The sequence below is a fragment of the Dermacentor variabilis genome, chromosome 10, assembly GCF_050947875.1.
Source record: "Dermacentor variabilis isolate Ectoservices chromosome 10, ASM5094787v1, whole genome shotgun sequence".
Lineage (NCBI taxonomy): Eukaryota > Metazoa > Arthropoda > Arachnida > Ixodida > Ixodidae > Dermacentor > Dermacentor variabilis.
This window is the reverse complement of record NC_134577.1, coordinates 10,910,224-10,926,138: the sequence shown is the minus strand read 5'-3', so window position 1 is coordinate 10,926,138 and position 15,915 is coordinate 10,910,224. Positions and strand designations below refer to the sequence as shown.

The 15,915-nt window shown below is 42.2% G+C and overlaps 1 protein-coding gene across 2 annotated transcripts in view; it reads left to right on the top strand.

The window, feature by feature from the left end:
* Positions 1-15,915, top strand: part of LOC142559855 (inactive phospholipase C-like protein 1) — a 195,538-nt gene that overhangs the window by 170,272 nt on the left and 9,351 nt on the right. For both annotated transcript variants that reach the window (XM_075671533.1, XM_075671534.1), the window contains exons 20-25: positions 2,070-2,216; positions 2,862-2,959; positions 3,496-3,582; positions 5,214-5,399; positions 6,801-6,869; positions 14,737-14,790. In XM_075671533.1, coding sequence (XP_075527648.1) covers positions 2,070-2,216; positions 2,862-2,959; positions 3,496-3,582; positions 5,214-5,399; positions 6,801-6,869; positions 14,737-14,790 — 641 coding nt within the window. The remainder of the gene's footprint in view (positions 1-2,069; positions 2,217-2,861; positions 2,960-3,495; positions 3,583-5,213; positions 5,400-6,800; positions 6,870-14,736; positions 14,791-15,915) is intronic.

Below are 15,915 nucleotides of genomic sequence, written 5' to 3'. Positions count from 1 at the left end.
GCATGGGTCGGCGCGCGCGCGGGACGTCCATGCTGTTCGCCGATCCGCCGGGAAAGAGAGAGAAGCGCCTTGTCTTTCGGCGCCCAAGTGAGCCCGCCTATCGGCGGCGTTAGCAGCGCAACACTCGCGCCATCTCTCGTACTGCGCCCCAACCACTCCAACCGCCGCGGGCGCCAGGCTACGCGAGCCGTGAGGGAAAGCCAACATATCACGGGACGCGTGAGAGTCGCACATCCCCACAGTGTTAAGAGAGAAAGCCGGCAATATCTTTACTAATGTGGATGAGATAGTTCAAGTGGCTGAGGAGTTCTGTATAGATTTGTACAGTACCAGTGGCACCCACGACAATGATGAAAGAGAGAATAGTCTAGAGGAATTTGAAATCCCACAAGTAACGCCGAAAGAAGTAAAGACAGCCTTGGTGGGCAGATTGTTCTAGAAAAACTGGTCACCCTGTATACGCAATGCCTCATAACTTCGAGCGTACCAGAATCTTCGAAGAACTCTAACATAATCCTAAACCATAAAAAAGGGGACGCCAACGACTTGAAAAATTATAGACCGATCAGCTTATTGTCCATTGCCTACAAAGTATTAACTAAGGTAATCACAAATATAATCAGGAACATCTTAGACTTCTGTCAACCAAAGGACCAGGCAGGATTCCGTAAAGGCAACGTAGACCATATTCACACTATCAATCAGGTGATAGAGAAATGTGCAGCATATAACCAACCCTTATATATAGCTTTCATTGATTATGAGAAAGCGTTTGATTCAGTCAAAACCTCAGCAGTCATGGAGGCATTACGGAATCAGGGTGTAGACGAGCCATATGTAAAAATACTGAAAGCTATCTATAGCGGCTCCACAGCTACCGTAGTCCTCCATAAAGAAAGCAACAAAATCCCAATAAAGAAAGGCGTCAGGCAGGGAGGTACGATCTCTCCAATGCTATTCACAGCGTTTTTACAGGAGTTATTCAGAGACCTGGATTGGCAAGAATTGGGGATAAGAGTTAATGGAGAATACCTTAGTAACTTGCGATTCGCTGATGATATTGCCTGGCTTAGTAACTCAGGGGACCACTTGCAATGCATGCTCACTGACCTGGAGAGGCAAAGCAGAAGAGTGGGTCTAAAAATTAATCTGCAGGAAACTAATGTTTAACAGTCTCGGAAGAAAACAGCAGTTTACGATATGTAGCGAGGCACTGGGAGTGGTAAGGGAATAAATCTACTTAGGACAGGTAGTGACTGCGGATCCGGATCATGAGACTGAAATAATCAGAAGAATAAGAATGGGCTGGGGTGCATTTGGCAGGCATTCTCAGATCATGAACAGCAGGTTGCCATTATCCCTCAAGAGAAAAGTGTATAAAAGCTGTGCCTTACCAGTACTCACGTACGGGGCAGAAACCTGGAGGCTTACGAAAAGGGTTCTACTTAAATTGAGGACGACGCAATGAGCTATGGAAAGAAGAATGATGGGTGTAACGTTAAGGGATAAGAAAAGAGCAGATTGGGTGAGAGAACAAACGCGAGTTAATGACATCTTAGTTGAAATCAAGAAAAAGAAAGGGGGGGGGGGGCATGGGCAGGACATGTAATGAGGAGGGAAGATAACCGATGGTCATTAAGGGTTACGGACTGGATTCCAAGGGAAGGGAAGCGTAACAGGAGGCGGCAGAAAATTAGGCGGGTGGATGAGATTAAGAAGTTTGCAGGGACAACATGGCCACAATTAGTACATGACCGGGGTAGTTGGAGAAGTATGGGAGAGGCCTTTGCCCTGCAGTGGGCGCAACCAGGTTGCTGCTGCTGCTGATGATGTTAAAGAAGAAGGGCATAGACGGTGAAAATTTTTAAGGTCTTTCTTTAACATGTACTAGCATGTGTGCTGCTTTAGCACCAAGTTCTTAGTTTGCTCTGCTTACTTCACATTTATGAGATACATGTCATGCCATCATAATCGGTGTAGCTTATTTTGAAGCAAACCTTTTATTTCCTTTTTTTGAGATAGGTACCAAACTTGAATTACAATTTTAGCTGTTTTATTTTCCTCTCCAGGTCATTCTCCTATTTTCGATGAGTGCTTCGAGTTCACAGTAGCTGCTCCAGAGCTTGCCGTTCTGCGCTTTGCTGTCCTGGATGATGAATTTATTGGGGACGACTTCATTGGCCAGCACTCAATACCAGTGTCAAGCCTGAAAACAGGTAAAGTTTTTCATGCGTGCTTCCTTTCCAGTGCAAGTTTTGATGTCTGACTTCGGGTCTGTTGGAGGCCTTTAAGAGGGCTTCAAGTCCTGGGCTTAACTTTTTGCCCTGTTAAGTTATTCCAGTGTTATGTAACCTGAGACAGGTATCCCAATAATGGTAATGATGGACCAGGGGCGCGATCGGTGATTGAAACACACGTTGAGTTTGCGTTCAGTTTCGCCTGACGTGATTGGCCTATGCCGCGCCGAGTTGTCAGCCGCCGAGCACGGCTGACGACGGGTGCGGCTGATGACTTGGTGCGGCCTAGGCGAATCGTGTGAGGCAAAACTGCACACAAACTCCACATGCATTTTAAACAACGATCTCTGATTGCACCCTAGATTCTATATTCTTCTTCTGAGCACCGAGCCATGATCATAAAAATTCTCCCTCATGCATTTTGTAACATATGGCCAATTGTTCAGCAGGAATGAGTTGAGCTGATTGAAAAGATAGGGTGCAGGACAATACACTGTGATCTAATGCTTAATGTTTTTTTGTTGCCAGAGAGTGAGCTGAGTTCATCAACTGCGTACACGATTTAGGACCATGGTCAAAACCTGAAGCAAACTCATCCTTACATTTTGTTACACTACCTCGCAGGCTACCGCCACGTCCAGCTCACATCTGATACTGGCAAAGTACTTGAAAACTCTTCACTCTTTCTTCATGTTACCATGAGCACCCGGTCAGGAGACAAGGTATGAAAACACGCAGGCTACAGCTATGTTTCGAACAGTTTAGGATATGTTTTCGATTAGTCAAAGATCTTGCATTCTGTGTCCTGAATTGCACCTGGGCTGCCTCAGACATAATAGAAAGTAGTTAGCTGCCACAAATAGAATCTGCATCAGCTGCATTTTATATTCTGTCAAATGAGAGATGCAAGTGATGAAGGAACAGAAAAATAAGAGAACCCAGAAAGGGTCATTATAGGGCTTCATAATATATACTCATTTTAAGTATGTATTCAGTGCAAGCTGGTATTGGTAATAACAATTTTATATTTATTTCAATAAATCCAATTAATTGTTGTATCCATGTTCATTACCTCAAAGTGTGACTGTACTTCTAGATATAGGATTGATTCACCGCTGCTTTTCTTTCTGTTTATTTTTCTTTCTTTTTTAAGAGCTCCACCTGTTATAGTATCTGTGGCAAGGGGGCGCTTCGTGGCTAGTTATAATGTCCAGGTTATAGTAGGTTTTGTCAACAGGTTCTTCATTCTCTCTATCAGAAATTAAGAAGAAAACGATCCTGGCAGACTCGACCGCAGGCTGAGATGAGGCACGTTGGCATTCGTCACCTCGATGAAGCCTTTAAGGTGAGTTCACTTCTTGTTTTCATTACTCGTTGCACTTGCACATTTGTATATGTATAGCACATAACTTTTAAAGTATTTTTTCCATGGGTGTGAAAGATTTAGTATAGCAACATGCTTTTTCATCACTTATAAGCTCTCGTCCACTGACACATCTACTCTTCACAATGAGTTATCTATCTGCCTATCTTTTATACCATTTTTTGTACATGTTTTTTTTCACCACGTCACAACATGTTTGGCCACCAGATGTGGTGCTTTACGCTTTGCTTCCTCTTTCCATTGTAATTTGAATAACAGGGAAAACTTGCTTTTCTCCCATAATGACAACAGTACAAAGGACAGGTCACTAGGTCTGGCATTAATTTCCAGTAACTTGCTGTTTAAGAACCAAGGTTCACGCTAGTCTACTTAGTGACAGTTGCTAAGACAGCCTCAAAAAAAAAGACGAGAAGGTGGAGGCAGATGATTAATTGCAGTGGTGGGAATGCTGCGCTAATTGTGCTTGGGCTTAGCGCATTTTTATGGTTAAAGGTAGACTACATGGTATTCTAAAAGAGCCAAAAGTCTGAACTTAGCAAATTTCAAGAACTTTTAATGGCTCAAATATGAAAAAAGTGCTTTGTAATATTGCGATGTCACTCTGGCTTTTGTGTTTTGGCACAAAACTTAATTAGAAGAACTGGGACCTTCTTTTACTCTTCTAATAATCTGTGTATTACTGCAAAGTATAAGAACACGCATGGAGCTTTCAAAGAATATCTCATCAGACTAAAGTGATTTAATGTTTCTCTTTAGTGTCCCTTTAATATTCCATAACTTGTGCTGTTTCTGCTGCTGTCGTGACATGCTGCGTGGAATCACTTATTTTGTTCCTGGTTCTTATGAGGAAATCATTATGTAAATTAAAGAGCACACTAAACTATAGTATTCTCTCTCTTTTCCTTTTGTGCACACTTTCGTGGAGACCTTACACCTGCTGCAATGGCCGCTCAAAATGCTGAAGGGCATTCCCACCACTGTTAACTGTTATTAATTAATTGCACTTAGTGAGGCAAAATAAATCTGTTATTTCTTGCATCTTTGATTATGATCTTTTGCACATGCTCTTGCATCATTACAGTGAACTGACTCCCACTCTAACTGTTACGAATACATTTTCTCTATGCTGGGTTCCTTTCTTTCATAAATGAGAATGCAGGATCCTGTGTATGTATGCATTAACATTGTTGTTATAAACATTTGTCCTCCTTTATTTTCCTGTGAACTGGTTCCTTTTGCATTACACTATTCTGAGAAGTGAGGCTCTCTTTAGAATTTTAACCAGTTCTGTTATATCTTTGTTGTATTCCTGATTTAATCCTTGTTGTATGACATGTATATAGGGATCTTGGGCATCCTCAGGAGAAATAATTTTCACTTTTTGCCCAAGCACGCCCACATTGTAATGATAAACAAAACTTGCATTTGAAGTTTGCTGTCCTACAATAGCTTGAAAAATGTGGTTCTATGGGAAGCCCAGAAATGCTAAAATCAGCATCTGTTTGTTTATCGTTAGCAGCGCCTCCGTGTCCTTGTCTCCTGTGCAGCTCTTTTTGTAACAGTCAGCCATATTTCTGCACACTTTTCTGTAGGGGGCAGCTGGTGCGTTGAATGAGTGCCAGCGGCTCAAAGGATCCTTGGACCGGGCCGTACTCGAGTGCTGCGAAGAGTGCGGCCTGCCAAGCAGTGCAAACTTGGCCCAGTGTCTGCGGGCAGCGGCACTCCGTCTCGCTTCGGCTTCTGAAGTGGTTGGCATCAGCATTGTCGAAGAGAAAGGGGTGCGGGCACCACCTGTTCAATAATTTATTTATTTATTTGTTCGTTCATTTATTTATTCACTCGTTCAGCCTCTCTCAGATGCTCCCACTTGCAAACCAATATTTTTGTATGCTTTCCGTATCAGCTGACAACTTATGTGGGCCATAGGAATTCAGCACCAATTTCACAAGACAACATTTTCAAAAACTGTGTGGGCAAAAACTGGACTTGAAGTCGCTCTTGCGTTTTCTGTAGCCCTTCTTATGACGTATTTAAAAGGAAGTTGAAAACCCTGAAAAGGCATTCGCCCTAGTTTTGTATTCCAAACGAGGACAGATTTTTCTTCAACTGCGAGCTTTATTTCTGAGAAACCTAAATGCGTTTTCCTTTATAGTTTTTTGCTGTAGTTCATTGTATTACAATTTTTTCTTTTGCCAAAAATACCATCGTTAGGTTCAATGTTTGTTATGAGCATAGATTCAATACATGCTGATATTGACGAGAAACATTTAATGTTTACTTCGTTATATCCGATAATTCGTGATATCTGTGTTTATTGCATCGAGGTTCAAATGTTTTTTAGACAATGCACTTAGTAATGATTTGGTATTTCAGGTTCATTTTTCTTCTGACTGTTTAGACGACTGCTCCCATACCACACTTTAATTGCTGCTTATGATTATTAACGTAATTGTATACACTGAGTTATACTTATTTCAAATCTATTTTTATTTTTATTGTTTATATTCTTGTTTGGATGCCCACACTTTGTTCACTGCTTCCTCTTTTTTATAATTATGCTATATTTGTAATTATAACACATTTCCTTGTCAGTGTTTTCTTAACACTAAAATGTCCTGCTGTAGTGTGTTTTTCACTGTGTGCTGATAAGCCCACTATGATCTTTTATTAAGCTTGACTTGACATGTTCAAAAGATAAAAATGTATGTATAACACATTATTATAGAGCATTTAGTCAGTGCAATTGCATGCATGAAGTGTGACAAAATTTATGGTTGTATTTCTAACAAGGACTGTGTATTCTACTGCAAGCAACGAATGGCTCAAACACACGCAGCCTTACTCCAAATAAAATGAACAGGCTTATTTTACACAGCTGCAATTCTTACTCCCTTTATGCCTTTCTAGTGTTTATACATATTTAAGGATATTTCCAGCATGCTGTAGGGTTTTTAAAGCTTGGTGTCTGTGAAATCAAATAAGCAGGGAAGTCTTTAAGCAGTCTATTCACTGTGCATATATATGTCAGGTAAACAGCCAAAAGCACTTTAGTTTTCACTCATGATGTTGAGTAAATCTTGTTTTGTTAGGAAATTAGTAGCATAGGGTTATAAGGCTTAACCACATTTTGTTTCAAAGCTGCAGCTATGTTGTTTCTTTCTCTCTCTTTTGCATATTAGTACCCGGTGTTCAAGGTACACGGTGAACCTTTTGTGAAGGCATCAAAACTGGTGACTGCATTTGACAAGGTGATTGAAGGATATTTTTTTTATGTTTCATTACAGCTCTTTCTGGTTGTATTCAGTTCAGCCCACATTACATTTGGAATAATGAATGCTAGATAGCTCACAAGCTGGTAATCGCACTAAAAATAAATAAGCTAGGATGTTATGTTTGGGCAAATGTCAATTGAGAAAGATTGAGTTGACTATAATACTGAGCGGCACAAAAAAAAAATTTCTGAATATCTTGACATTATGAGCTTACTGCATGGAATAAAGGGAGAAGACATTGTGTAGGTTGCACACAGATATGCAAGTGTGTGCTTCTATTTCCAGAGTCGTACTTACGCAGCAAAGAAATTTAGGCTCTCAGGTGGCAACTGCTTTTAAAAAATTTCTGGGAGCAGTTGTGCAAATGACTGCACCTATCACAAACACATTGATAGCTGTAATTTTCTGGTGCTGAGTAGAAATATTGTAATACTGGGGTTACTGTGCTAACACATGGACAACAGAAGTAGAAAAGGAGAGGATGTGCGCAGAATCGCAACTGAATTTTACAGGGTGAAAGATGACATATATATACAATGATCAAAATGATGTCGTAATGCTGATAGGCCATCCAAAATCACTGCCGTCATAATCTTGTGTCCAGAAGTTGCACTTCACAATCAGCAAGCACAATGGAGGGATTGCTAACACATACTTGCGCTTTCTTCTTTGTAACATATGCCTCGAACAGCTCTCGTGTATGGCGGTAAAAGATTGTGACGGCGGCGATCTTGGATGGCCTATCAGCGTGATGACGTCATTGTGATCATTGTATATATATATGTCATCTTTCACCCAATAAAATTCAGTTGTGAGTCTGTGCACATCCTGTCCTTTTCTACTTCTGTTGTCCGTGTGTCTTAGCGCAGTAACCCCAGTATTAGAAGATGAACTTCCACCAACTAGCCCAACTTGCCGCTCTACTGAGTAGAAAGCTTGTGCAATTCAACAGTTTCAGCTGTTGTGTTGTGGTAGAATAAAGTGCAAAAATGTTCATGTACTGCAATTGTAATGCATTTTGAGGAACCCTGGCAGGTGTATATTTATGGGGCACTGAAGAGAAACTCTGAATCAGTTTAATTATTTGCACTTGGCAAGAACAATTTAGTTAACAGCAGTTAGAAGGTAGGTCAACGATTCTGGTCATGATTTTCAAAGCTACCCAAAACGCAGTGTCAGTACGTCAGAGAAATGTTACGGATTTTAAAGTATTTTTGTCCCGTAGAGGCGTCTGCATCAGCAGGCGTTTGATGTGTTGCAACACCACGGACCCAAGCACATAGGGGTTGGAGCCTCCTGCGTCTAGCCATGCAAGGCTTAGCTGTGTCCAAGCAAAAGGGGATCCTGGAGGTTGAGCTGATGCCGGCTGTGTGGACTTTTGCAGCCCCTCGGTGTAGGCAACACACCTTTTTGGCCTCCGCTTCACATAGATGGCACCTCCTAACTGACCCACCCTTGGTAAATCGGTAGTTGTTGCCCTTTCCTGTCCTTCTCCCTGATCTTCATCTTTCTTACATTCAGCCTCTTCTGTCTTCACTTCATTTTACTTCCAATTTTCCAGGCAGCAAGGGTTAATATGGGGTAGTTTATGCAACCTTGGGTCAAATATATTAGGTTATAGTAGCTATGTACAGCTGGCGTCTGTGTTTCCTTCTTGTCTCGTAGCTTCCCCTTATTGGGCTCAGTGGTATGTGGCTGGCATAGTGGCGGAAATGAAGTAAATATTTATGGATTTATCATCCTACCTCCATCTGCCTGATCATCCTCTTACCAAAAGAGGGCACGCAGCAAAGAAATGTTCCAGTTTTTTGGCCAGTGCAAAGAAATATTCCCATGATTTCGTATTATTCATAGTGAGAACCCTGAAAAGGCCGTCAGAATGATTTCACCCTTCACTATTGCCATATGTCTCATCGAGATACTAGGTTCAGGCTACAAGGTGACCAAAATGGTCAGTGGCGACCTTTTCCTTGAAGAAGAGTACGCATTGGGGCTGGTTGGTTCATGATTACGAGCAGGAAAACAGTGCTAAACAACAGGACGAGGAGAGGGACACAGGCAATAGTGGTGACCAACAACCAAGTTTGTTTATTCTTTCAGTCAGCATATATATACTTTGCCGCCATCTCAAAGCACAGAATCAACAAAAATGCGATGCATTTTTCTCCCCTGCGCATGCTGAATTCGAATTCTGTTGATTCTATGCTTTGAGATAGCGGCAAAGTCCATATATGCTGACTAAAAGAATGAACACAGTTGGTTGTTAGTCTGGACTGTTCTATTTGTCCCTCTCCTCGTCCTGTTGTTTAGCACTGTTTTACTGCTCGTTTTCCTTGAAGTTTGTGACCAGCACCAGCATGGAAAACTCTCCAGTTTCATAGCACTTGGTGATGTACAAATTTCTGTACCCCCACCGATCGACGAACACATCTAAAGGAGGAATTTCTGATGGAGACCTCGTGAACTTGACCGAAGAAGGGCTCCTAGATGGCTGGAAAGAAAATGTTACAAATGTACAATGAATAAAGATTAAATGAGACAACATTGAAAAGTCCTACAAAATGTCTAATTCATACATTTGGCCCCAGTACTCTTCCAGGGACCCCCCAAAATGGGATATACTAAAATCCGAGTAAGACTGTATATCCCAACCCCCCATGGATATTTTGAATGCCAAAGGTTCAGCCATAGCTCGCAAAGCTGCCGAGACCAACTGACGTGCTCAAAATGTGTTGACTATGAACACACTTCTGGCAACTGTACTGGCACACTCCACTGTCCGAACTGCGATGGTGACCATGCACCATATTCTCGATCCTGCCCTACAAGGAGAAAAAAAGAAAGATATTATTACGCTAAGGTAAAAGAAACAAATCTTTCCAAAAAGCACAGAAGAGTGTTTCATTTCTCCACACTGTAGGGTATGCTGGTGCTGTGCATAATGCGGAAATGCAGTAGCAGGCTCCAGCACCAGCATGGCCACGGCTATGCTATCAGCCCCCCAGATGACAGCAGCCAGTGCTGCTGCGCCATCTCTGAAGGAGGGCCCATTGACCTCCGGATTGATGATCTCCAAGGCCTTGCTTTTAGAGGCAGGGCCTAACCCGAAAACATCCCCCCTTAGTGAGCGGAGGTACAGTGGCTCCCAGGAGTTGATGAACACAACTCCAAACTAGACGGTGCAGCCAGTGCCTCGGGAGCAGCTGATTCTCTTGACCGCTCCAAAAACAAACGGCACATCATGACGCCCAGAAAGGGCCCTGTGAGCTATTCTTTCCTTTCCAAAACATAGAGTATAACAGTCTTTCAATGTGGATACGTGAATACTACAGTGGAATGTGAAAGGTCTTCTTCACAATCTTGATGACATTTAAGAACTGTTACACAAACATGATCCAATGGTACTGTTTCTTCAGGAAACACATTGAAAAGCTACAGAGACAAACTTTCTCCAGTCATATGCTACTCTTCCCAAAGATCGTGTCGAGGCTAACACGTCATCCGGCAGTGTAGCCATAGTTGTCGATAAGACTTGCTTGGCAATGCTTGCCCCTTTGGACACCTCTCTAGGCAGTTGCAGTGCAAGCAATTCTTTATAATAAATTGGTTGCTGTCAGCTCCAACCAGATATCGCCAAACTATTATGTCATCAATACAGAATTCAGTGGCCTTATTGACCAGCTTTCTGAACCTTATCTTGTCATCAGGGGCCTTAATGTTCGTAACAATTTGTGGGGAGACTCGCAGTATGACACGAGGGGTTGGCTGATCGAAAACTTCCTCGTGACCTCTGGTGTGCGCCTATTTAACAAGAAAAATGGCACCTACTACAATCTAGCACATACTTCTTATTCTTCTATCGATCTAGTGCTTGGATCTCCCACGCTTTTTTCTAAACTAGAATTGCATGTATTCGAAAAGGTGTTTGGGAGTGACCACTTCCCAATTTCACTGAATTTAAAACAGCAGCAAAACTCTCCTCCACAAGTCTCTCGATGGAAGCTAGGCTCCACCGATTGGAGTTGTGTTAAACAATATACATACTTATCACGAGATTTTATAAGTGATTTTAGCATTGACAACGCAGTAGCTTATTTTCCCACTTTAGTTATTGCCTCTGCAGAAAAATTCATTCTACAGACGAGTGGCCAGCCATGCAAAAGATGTGTTCCTTGATGGAACGATGAGAGCAGAGATGAGTGAAGGAAACAAAACAAAGCTTGTGACACAGCACGTCACTAACCAAATACAGAGAACCTTATCAAATCTTAATATCATAAATCAAAGGGAAGGGAGACACGATGGTGGGCTGGAAGGTGTTTCTCTTGGGAATTAATTTCTATACACAAGAAACGAAGGCATGAAATGGGTTCAGAGGGCTAAAGGGGCAACCAACCCTTCTATTGTTCCTGGTAAATGACCAAGGGAAGAGCTTAGAAGATCAAGCAGATGTTCTTGGAGAACATTTTGAACATGTGTCTAGCTCCACACATTATTCAGAATCATTCTTAAAATATAAAGAAATAGCAGAACATAACATTCGACCGCGAATGTGGAATAAACTAACCATGCAACCAACCTTTGAATATCACCTAACTGAAATCTGCTCTAAACGGACGGAGCAGCTCTGCACTGAGGGCTGACAAGATTATGTATGAGATCATCAAGAACCTTCATCCTGACACATGAATGATTCTGCTCGTGCTTTTTAACAACATTTTGTCTGCCGGATTTTTTCGAGGTGCATGGAAAGAATCTATATTAGTCCCAGTTTTGAAGCAGCTAGAGTAATGGCCCGTCCTCGGTAACCAAGCTATTGCCTTACCATACTATAGCTCTTACCAGTTTCCTTTGAAAGCTATTTGAAAAGATGCTAAAACGCCATGTCATGGTACTTTTTGGAATCCAAAAAATTACTTACTTTATCCATACCATTGTGGTTTTTGAGAAGGGCGGTCAACAACACACCATCTAGTGTGGGTCAAAGCATATAAGTGATTCGTTCCTTTATAAACAATACTTTTCGTTGGTGTTCCTTGACATGAAGAAGGCTTACAACCCACATGGTGCCATGGGATCCTGCAAGACCTGTTGAGAATAAGTATTCATGGGAACATGTTCACCATTATAAAGAGCTACTTATCAAACCGAACATTCCGTGTTCGACTTGGTGATGTTTTATCCAGGCCATTTATACACGAAGCAGGGGTACCACAGGCTGTGTACTTAGTTGTGCCCTTGTTTTTATAATGATGAATTCCTTACGCTCATCAATTCAAAGGAACATGTTTTATTGTGAATATGTTGACGACATGCAGGTTGGTTTTCAAATCCTGCAACCTTGCTGTCCGTGAGTGACACATTCAACTTGGCCTAAACAATGTTAGAAAATGGGCTAACAAGAATGGGTTTAAGCTAACCCTCAGAAAAGCTTTTGCGTCCTTTTTACAAAAAAGAGAGGCCTGTTTCAAGAGCCCACTATCAAACTTGACGGACAGCACTTGCCTGTAAACACAGAACACAAATTTTTAGGCGTCATGCTCGACTTAAAACTCTCCTTCATCACCCACATCAAGTACCTCAAGGCTAAATGTCTAAAAACAATGAACATACTAAATCTTTTATCACATCGAACATAAGGAAGTGACAGAAAGTGCCTAAGAAACCTGTATAAAAGCTTTGTACGATCACGCCTGGATCACGGTGGTGTAGTGTACCAATCTGCCGCACTGAGCGCATTAAGGATGCTTGAACCTGTTCACCAATTAGGGATCCGCCTGGTCACAGGTGTATTCAGGACAACTCCTGTAGAGAGCCTTTATGTAGAATGAAACGAATGGTAGCTCCATTTGCAGAGGTCATATTCTAGCTTCATATATTTCCTTATTCAAACCCTGAGCATCCTTGTTACGCAACCTTAAATGACATTACGTGTACCACACTGTTCCATAATCGACCCAGAGTGAGGGAGCCCTTGTTACTTAGTGTAAAGAAGGTCAGTGAAGAAATGGATGTCCCTCTTCTAGAACCTCACCTAATGCTTCCAGCAAAGTGCTTATGGCCTTGACAGTGGCAGGTGATTGAATGTGACACATTGTTTATTTGTTGACTAAGCATGCCCCAGAGGCACATATTATGATTCACTTTCCAGAACTTCAGGAGTATTACGCCCGTAGTATTACACTGGCGCATCAAGATCACATGCGGGTGTGTCTTATGCAGCACTCGAGCCATCTTTCGCGGAATCCAATGTTCTGCACCCTGAAGCGAGTAACTTTATGGCTGAGGCACACGCAAAACTGTCGGCTGTCAAACATATTGGGAAGATGAACATGACAAGCATTATATACACAGATTGTTTAAGTGTTGTAAGAGCCTTAAATATGTTTCATAAATGTAAAAGTCCGGTGCTGAACGATCTTTATTCACTCCTGTGTGCAACATACATGTCTAATCAGCATGTCACAATATGCCGAGTCCCTGGACGCAGAGGCATCGAGGGCATTCTGCTTGCTGCCAAAACCACCACCTTGACGCTAACTCCTCTACATTATAAGACAAAAGGAAATGCTGCTTGTCCAGTTCTGTTTGGTTTTTAAAAAGAAGAACTCATTGACGTTACCATTGACAATGACGCTGGCGGTTGAAAGGTTTCACTTTCTCCACTCTGCGTCGCCTGCGGTGTCGCGTTTCAGCAGTTTTGTTATCACATAGTGCTGCGCTGGTTTTTCTGGCTTGCGAAACTCACTCCAGTTGCAAGTAGCAGAGAATGCCACATCCATGTGATGTTGCAGGATTCCTGAACGGTCCATGCCACTTGACCAAGAGCAGCTGCAGCAACGAATCCAACACTTTGTTTTAGCTCAGTTTCTCCACAGCCATGCGTTCGCATTCTGTGCAGAAAACTGTAGTGCCATCTGTCAGGCACCGTTTTACTCACCAATGACAGCAAATGGTGGTGATAGCGTATGCGACATCACCACTCCCCAATCTGGTGTGGACGATTTGAATTGCACTGCAGGTACGCAGACCCTTCAGTCTCAATTTTCTCGCAAACTAAATGGTTTATTTGCACGAAACAAGCGCTGCATAGTTTCTGGAATGGTATTTCAACAGTCCATGTCGACTTAGTATTTGCTTTTAGTGTCCCTTTAATTCTGAGCCTTCCACTATCACATCCTTCATACCTCAGATGTATGCTTCTTAATATTTCAGGAAGCGGACCTTTAGACTGAAATATGCCTGAAAAAGGAATAGACAATGTACCCTCATTATAATGAAGTCATAAGGACAGGAACCATACTTCATTTTAAGTGGTATTTTGTTAAAGACGGTGAGGCTCTAAAGGGTCGCTTATAGAGTGGGAAGTGCCCTACAGTAGCTGAGAAGCTCGCAAAACATATACAGAAATAGCTACGCTCTATAATGGGGACATGACAGGGGGAACTTCTATCAACACCTGTGAGTAGCTGTTTTGTTTGTTGGCTGTCATCATGTGATAAACTTAAGCCCAAGGAGCTGCCCCTGTGCGATGTAGTGACCATCGCAGCACTCTTTGCCTCTGCAGGTTGATACGAAGAAATGCCAAGGGTCGCTGCATCTGCTGCACCTTATGATCTCGTGCGGATTTCCCACTTCGCTCTTCTTACTAAGTGGAGTCTGGTGCCTCTGCGCTTTCTATAATCCAGTCTAAAATACGTGTACTGCAGCTGAGACACTGATATATTGGGTAAACTGATCTCGCTATAAGGACGATTTATGCTGTACTAGCCGTGTCTCTTGTGTGCGTGGTGCTTTTTTTGCATTGCATGTACTTGTTGAACCATACGTATCTCATTCACAGGTGCTGGCCGAGTGCAAGGCCATCTCCGAGACATCGCAATCTGTTTTCAAGACAGTGAGTAGGCCTTGTGTCCTTTCTTTAAGGCAGGTGCTGCACATGCAGTTTGTATTTTGCTACATTAAGCATCACGCTTTGCATGTTTGTAGCTGCAAAACTCTATACTCATTGTTACGTAGGCTATTGAGCCAGAAGCGTGTGTGGTGACATAGCCATAGCTGAAATCCACATGCACAGACGTGGAAATTGAGCAAAAAGATAAAGTGTGAAGGGACAGGTAAAGCTGTACAGAGAAGGTCTAGGAAATACATTAGGATTGGTAGATATTAGGCAACAGGCATGTGGATGCCAGGAACTGCACCTAAAGACAGACTGTTGACAAAATGGATGAGGCTAGCTGTACATGGATGCGCTAAGCAGTAAATAGGTAAGGATAATGCCAGGGAAGCCATCATCAATAATGCATTTGGTGCGAACAAACTTTTAAGGCTTGGTAGCCATACTTCAAGTTCTACAGGTGGAGCTAAGGCGATGACTGCCCTCTGTTCACTTTCTTGGGCATATGTTGAAATATATCAAACGTAGGCATGAGGGTGTTAGCTAGCGCCACTTATGACTCCGGTGGCAATTGGGGGACATCTTTTTAAACTGTGGGCATCACGCAGTGCATGGTCAAGCTTGTCAGAGTCCAAGCCCTTGCTATGCATTGACAAAAATAACAGGGTCTGTGGTTCCACTGATTGTTCTTGCTAATATGAGAGGTAGTTTATTTTGGAACAGTTGTCCTGTGCATTGAACTTTGACTTTATTTAATACAAGTGTATTGTGTAACATTTTTGGTGATGAAAGAGAGGCAATATCTGCTGATTTAGCAGCTTGACTGGCCTCAACCCTCTGATAAACAGTCAGCAAAGTACCTTAGTCATACACGTATGTGCAAATGCATATAACAAATTAACTTTAGCAGGACAGGAACATAATGAGCAGGTTGGAAAGAAGCCAAAGGAAGCGCCTAGAGGTTGATGTGATTAGACAACGAAGATCTCCTCCTTTGATATAAGACGGAGGGAATTTTCCGATAAATTGTATTTGTTGAGTGGCGGTGGCAAAAAAAAATATTCTATCAACTAGTGTCCATAGTTTGTACATGCCCTTGGAACATTCCAGTATTCACTGTGTCAA